General features: G+C 47.6%; 1 protein-coding gene across 2 annotated transcripts in view; it reads right to left on the bottom strand.

Moving 5' to 3' along the window:
- Window positions 1-6,083, bottom strand: part of TRAIP (TRAF interacting protein) — a 52,600-nt gene that overhangs the window by 1,454 nt on the left and 45,063 nt on the right. Inside the window, exons 12-16 of one of the 2 annotated variants that reach the window (XR_002326901.2) lie at window positions 5,932-5,980; window positions 3,917-4,066; window positions 3,252-3,302; window positions 2,426-2,623; window positions 299-465 (exon numbers count right to left, since the gene is read on the bottom strand). Coding sequence is in view for 1 of the 2 variants with exons in the window: in XM_020998899.1 (XP_020854558.1) it covers window positions 2,510-2,623; window positions 3,252-3,302; window positions 3,917-4,066; window positions 5,932-5,980 (364 nt within the window). In the remaining variant the exon portion in view is untranslated. Of the gene's footprint in view, window positions 1-298; window positions 466-1,734; window positions 2,624-3,251; window positions 3,303-3,916; window positions 4,067-5,931; window positions 5,981-6,083 lie in introns of those variants that run through there. The other variant, XM_020998899.1, reaches the window with a different exon arrangement.

The following is a 6,083-nucleotide window of genomic DNA, read 5'->3' as shown; positions in this document are numbered from 1 at the left end:
GTTCTGCTCACTTCACTCAGCATCAGACCATACTAGTCTTTCCAGGATTTTCTGAAGTCAGCCTGTTCATCATTTCTTATGGCACAATAGTATTCCATTACATTCATATACCACAACTTGCTCAGCCATTCCCCAATTGATGGGTAACCTCTCAATTTCCAATTCTTTGCCACCACAAAAAGAGCTGCTAGAAACCCATTATTTTTAAATGGAGCTACTTGACTATGCTTTTAAACCCAAATCATTCTGGCTTTCACTGAATGGCCAATAGGCCCAGCCCAAGCCTGCCTCGGCTCACCTTTTAGGTAAACAGCAATTGTTTTCTGCTCCAGAGTGGGCAAGGCCATAGCTTGAGGGGATGGCAGAGTTGAGGGAATCCTTTCATAGAATTTGAGACATTTCAACATTGTTGCAAAGGAGGGAGAGAGTGAATGGCTTCTGAAGGCAGGAGAAGACTGCAAAAGTCTGAAGTGGAGGACATAGCTTTCAGAAAATGAAGAGGTTCTGAGATGAGGAGGGACATTGAGCAAACACACTGAGGCGATTCAGAGGAGGGGTGCCGACAGCCCCGGGGAAACCCTGTCTAAAGGGGGGTCACAGAGTCCACACCAGAAAAAGCCATTTATTGCTCTGGTGAGTTAATTTTCCTCACACTGGTTGTGGCAGCAGTGTAGAGTATCATCAACATAGAAACTTGAGCCCAGCCCTGGGGGATGAGGAAGAATGAGAAACAGTCCACTCCAGGCTGTAGGGACAGCTGTGTTCGGGTGACCCAGGCTTTGTGCGGGGTGCTGGATCATAGATTTGGAATTGAAAGACTAGATTATCCAGGCCATTTTAAAGGTGAGGAAAAAAGACCAAGAGGGTTGATGTGATTGACCACGGTCAGACAGGTAGGAAATAGCGGGACTAGAATTTGAATCTAAGACTTGTAACTGCAAATAATGCTCTTGTAACAGTTGGACCCTCCTTGTTTTTACAGATGAAAACACTGAGTCTCAGGAGAAAAGAAAGCCAGGATGTGAACCTGGGCCCCCAACACTGGCACTGTGGGCAGGAACACCTGGTGCCAGGCAAGTCTTGGGGCAGGAGGGCAGGAGCGGAATGGTGACCCGGAGAGAGGATGGCCAGGACAATGGGAACTCCCTGAGGGCAGGGCATGTTTGTGCCTTTCTCTGTACCCGGGGGCTTCCTGAATGCTTGTAGACTTCACTAGATCCCTGGTGCCCCCACCAGGGAACACACTAACCTTTATCCTACCCTCCTAGCCCTGGGCCTTGGGCCCATGGAGCAAGCCAAGGGTTGGTCCTCTGGACAGTATCGAAAAGTTTCATAGTCTTTAGACAGGAACTAAAACAAGCTACATGGGGATCTGCCCGGGGTGGTAGGCAGGTCAGAAGGCCCTGCCTGAGTTCACTGAGCTCACCTCATGTGCATTCTTGTCTTGATTCCAACTCTGCTCATGAAGCCTTCTCTCCCTCCAGGAAGGAAATCTCCTTTCTAGCCCTACCCTCATTATTTGTCTTAGATCCTAGTGGGTGAGACAAAGGGGATCACAGAAGCTACTGGTAGGTGGCCTCCAAAGCCCCAGTAAAATACCCCCTTTCCTGGGTGCCCCCAACAGAAGGGCATCCCTATTTTGTTCTCCCTGGTCACAGGGCACGCAGCCAGTTGGCTGGGCCTAACACCTTTATCTTCACCTCCAGGCAACAAAAGCACTCAGTCACACCCACACACTGTGAAACTGCCTTTATTTTACTTGGGTCCTCACATGAACACTGGGCATGGCCCATGACACTCCACAGCATGCCCAGCTCCACACCAGCCCATCACCTTCCCAAGAAAGCAGGCAGGCCTTGCTTCACTCCTCTCCAGGCCAGCCAGGACAGCAGGAGTCACAAAGGCAGAGTGTCTGCCAGTGGGGTCTGGGCTGGGTAAAGGGGCAGAAGGGATTGGATCCACAGGGCCCTAGGGAGACCAAGGCTAGGCTCTGGGCTCCATTCTGGTCACAAGGAGGAAAAGCTGCACTCTAATCAGGGAGATAACTTGGGTGCAGAGGGAGGCGGGGGGTGAGGTAAGAGAAGCAAGTCCCTGAGTACTGGAGGAGTTAAAATGTGCCACAGTCTAAGCTGCCTGGGCCCTGCTGAACCTAGAAGGCAAGAACAGGCAACATAGGGAAGGAAGGGAGTCATCTATGGGGACCCCGCCACTGGGGCTCACTCATAAGTTACCACAGCCACCTGCACATGCCATGATGAGGGCAGCTCTCAAGGGTGCAGAAGGAGTCCCCATGGGGGACCTTGAGCAGTAAGTGCCCTGGGGGGGCGCCCAGTGATGGCAGATGGTACCTCCGCCCAGTGGGCTGCAGGGCTTACTGGAGCTGCTCCCCACTCCTGCTCCCACACATCCCATGCCAATGGCCAACCTTGTCTCTCAGAAGCCTGGAGAGAAAGAGAGAATGCCCAGTGGCCTTTTCTTGTGCGCTCTGGCCCCAACGAGGGCCTCCAGGCTATCTCAGGAAAGTATCCAACCTAGCCTGGACCGAGGGGGCTGCTTTTCCTGACACCACCTTACGCCTGGCCTTTGGCTTTACAGGCAGTGGACGGATGACAGAGGGGTCAGTCTGGAGAAACTGTGGTCAAGGGAAAAGTCCAGCAGGAAGGGGGTAAGAACAGAAAAAAATCTCTGCTCTAGGAGGACAGACACAGTGCCCACACTATCCCAGTGTACAAGAGAAACACCATCAAAAGACTGCTGAGCTCTAGCTAATGATTACCCTTGGTCCCAGAGAAGTGCTGATGAAATACTCCTTCCTCCTGCCCGCAAAGCAGTACAGAGCCACAGAGGCAGAATGTGGCAAGACTCTTGGTTACAACAGAGTTAAATAGATAGGTGTGAGGACACTTAAAGAGAAAACGACTTCGCTGTAAAAACAAAAGGCAATGATAACACTTTCAAAAACCCCAAAAGTTCAGCAGTCTCAGTCTGACTGTCCAAAGCCAGGAGATAAGAAGAGTCCCTCCTCCCACTGGAGGATATGGAAGCCACCCAGTTTTATTCAACCAGTCAGGATACGGCTGGGCTCCCAACTACATTCTTCCAGGCCTCTGGCTGGCCTGGTAGTTGTAGGCAATGCATGGGAGGGTATCATATGGTTTATACGATCTTCCCAAAAGCCATCTCCCCAGTGGCAGCCCTGGCCTCTCCCCCAGTTCCCCATGGCAAATGCAGGGTCAGAGTAGAAAGGATATGGGTTGAATATACTTGCTTCGCCCTCCAAGCCCATCAAATCCCGTTCTTACCTGTGACAATACAATAAACATATATGAATGCCTACCATATACTGAATGCTAAGATAAGTGCTGGGAGAAATAAAAAGCTTTGAGAAAAGATAGGATCCCTGACGCTTTATCATCACAATAGTGAACATTTACATAGATAGCACTTTTAAAATCTGCAAATCACCTTCATATATATTACTTCATTTGATTCTCAAAACAACCCTGTGAAGTAGGTTCTATCATTATTCCATTTTGCAGATAAGGAAACTAAGGATTATAGAGACATGTAAGGCCTTTCCTTATTTTCAAGTCTAGCACTTCCAGTGTTATCTCTCTCTCTCTCTCTCTCTCTCTCTCTCTCTTTCAAGTCTAGCACTAGGGAGATAACTAAATAGTGACTGTGAAGGAGGTAGCAGCAAGAAAGGCTCTGTAGGAAGAGGACGTGGTGAAGAAGGCCTGGCTGCTGAGCTGCTAGCCCCAGACTCAGTCAGTCTGGCCCTGGCTCTAGCTCTTGGCCCAACAGGTAGAAGGATGTTATTCTAACTTCCCCAAAAGGCCATAGGGCATGAGGGGGGTGGGTGGCAGTTCAATGCCCAGAGGCTTACTCTGGGGGGAGAGTGGCCAGCCATACTTACAGTTCCACTATTCCTGCATGGGTCCCCCAGGTTGCCCAGGGGCCTCTTCCTGCCCAGGACAGCATTCCGAATGAATGAGGGAAAGTTCCCCACAAGCTCATCATCTTGTTCTCCAGGCCAATGCTGACCCCCAAGAGAAAGACCATTCACCTGAAGGGGAAAAATCCAGGTCATAGTTAATATCTTTGACACACAGGTCTATGCACATCCCCAGAACCTCAGGGGATTTGGGAGGAAGAATCTAGAATGTTAGAGCAGGACAACACTGAGAGATCAGCTAGTACAACCATTTTGTTTTAAAACTAAAGCCCAATGGGAGGTTAATGACTTGTCCAAAGTCACCCAACTGGTTCTCAGTAAAACTTGAACTACAACACAGGTTTCTTACCAAAGCTCTTTCCACCATGCCACCCTGTGAACAGAGAGAGAACCCCAGAAGTAGACCCTCAGTGTCCTAGAGTGGCCTTCCCTTAAGTCTCCAGGGCCCAGCCTGCTACCAGTATTTAGGGCTAGGAGAAGGAAGAGTGAGAGAGAAGCACAGCTTAGTTGCTACTGCGGCATGGAAATATCCATGCTGATCCAAGGTGTCCTTGAAAAAAGAGAAAAGAGAGTTTGGAGCTGGAAGCAGACCCTAGAGTACTTAATCTACACCTTTAATTTTATAGACTTTTGGTGCCAGCCACCCCATGCTGCCAGGCCATCAGAGCGGTGCCTTTGAAACTTGCCCAGAAAGGTCTCTTAAATCCAGGAAAGGACAGAGTGACAGGCTGCTGGAGCAGGATCTAATTTATCCTTTCATATAGAGATAACATTGAATGATATTATTTGGCCTAAAATGGTGAAATGTGGCAGGATGCAGTGAAGCCCAGGTTCAGTTTCCTCCACCAATACCCACTAGTTATATGACCCTGGGCATCATCTAACTTTTGGGAAACACGGCTTTCTTATTTATAAAATATTTACATTACCTACTCCACAGGTTGTACTTTGTGCATCTCAAGGCACCACTGTATAATAATGATGTTTCCATTCTATTGTTTATGTTGATAAGGGGAAAATGGGGAAAACAAGTTCTTGGGGCCATGAAAGTGGGGAAAATTTTTTAAACAAAATTTTGTTGATGCCTTTTTATTTCCATACCAACCATGTCCTATACACCTTCATGTCTCCCAACAGATGGAAATTCTAGGCTCACTTAAACAGGAGTGCTTAAGTAGGTGCTTAAGTAAAAATTTGCTGATTGACTGAATAGATCTATCACGTTTACCTTTACTCATGTTGAGTAGAAATAATCTGGTTCATTCTGTATGCTTCCTATTTGAAAAAATTCACCTGTACAAGAAAGAATACTAAGAGGTGATGGGAGTTTTACCTTACCCTTGGAATCTTTTTTTATTAAAGGTGGGTGGGCGGGACAGACTGCCATTTGGGAAGGCTCAAGTTTGGACTTGATTACAAACCAGATTATATAATAATAATAATGTCTTACATTTGACTTAATAGCTTTATATGTGTGTGTGTGTATATACATATCTATCTATCTATCTATCTATCTATCTATCTATCTATCTATCTATCTATCTATCTATCTCCAGTTCCAATATCTCATTTAAGCTCCAGAACTGAGGACACAAATAGAAAAGCCAAGATGGTCCCTGCTCTCAAGGAGCTCACTTTTTAATAGGATTCAACATCTATAAGATTCCAAGATCACACAGGGAGTAGCAAAGAAAGAACTAAAAAATTCCAAAGTCGGACCCAAGTCCAGTACTCCTTCCCTCACTATGGTGTTCCCCACCATATCCTATATTGATGAGAGCTCTCTCACACATAGGAAGGCTACCTAACCTACAGAACACAGACATGCTAGCTTTAGAGATGCCAGAAACACCAATGTAAAGAGTCCAAAGCTAGCCAGGACAGGATGGCTCTTAGCCTTCAGGCTTGGTGATCCTCCTGGCTTTGGAGGGGTCTAGGACAGGCCAGTTCCACAAGAGTAAGTGGAGATGTCTTACCTTTGTGAGGTCTTTGTTGTCTTTTCTGGAGATGCCAGGAGTCACAGAGCTGCAAGAAAATCCAATGAGAGGGTGAGAAGCTGGCTAGAGAGCTTGTATGGGCGTGTCTGAGCTCTGGTTAAAGCTGACTGCCAGAGCCTGGGGGCCATGGT

This window comes from Phascolarctos cinereus, unplaced genomic scaffold (assembly GCF_003287225.1).
Source record: "Phascolarctos cinereus isolate Bilbo 61053 unplaced genomic scaffold, phaCin_HiC Scaffold_4;HRSCAF=312, whole genome shotgun sequence".
Lineage (NCBI taxonomy): Eukaryota > Metazoa > Chordata > Mammalia > Diprotodontia > Phascolarctidae > Phascolarctos > Phascolarctos cinereus.
The sequence above is the reverse complement of the archived record's forward strand: the minus strand, read 5'-3'. Positions and strand labels throughout refer to the sequence as shown.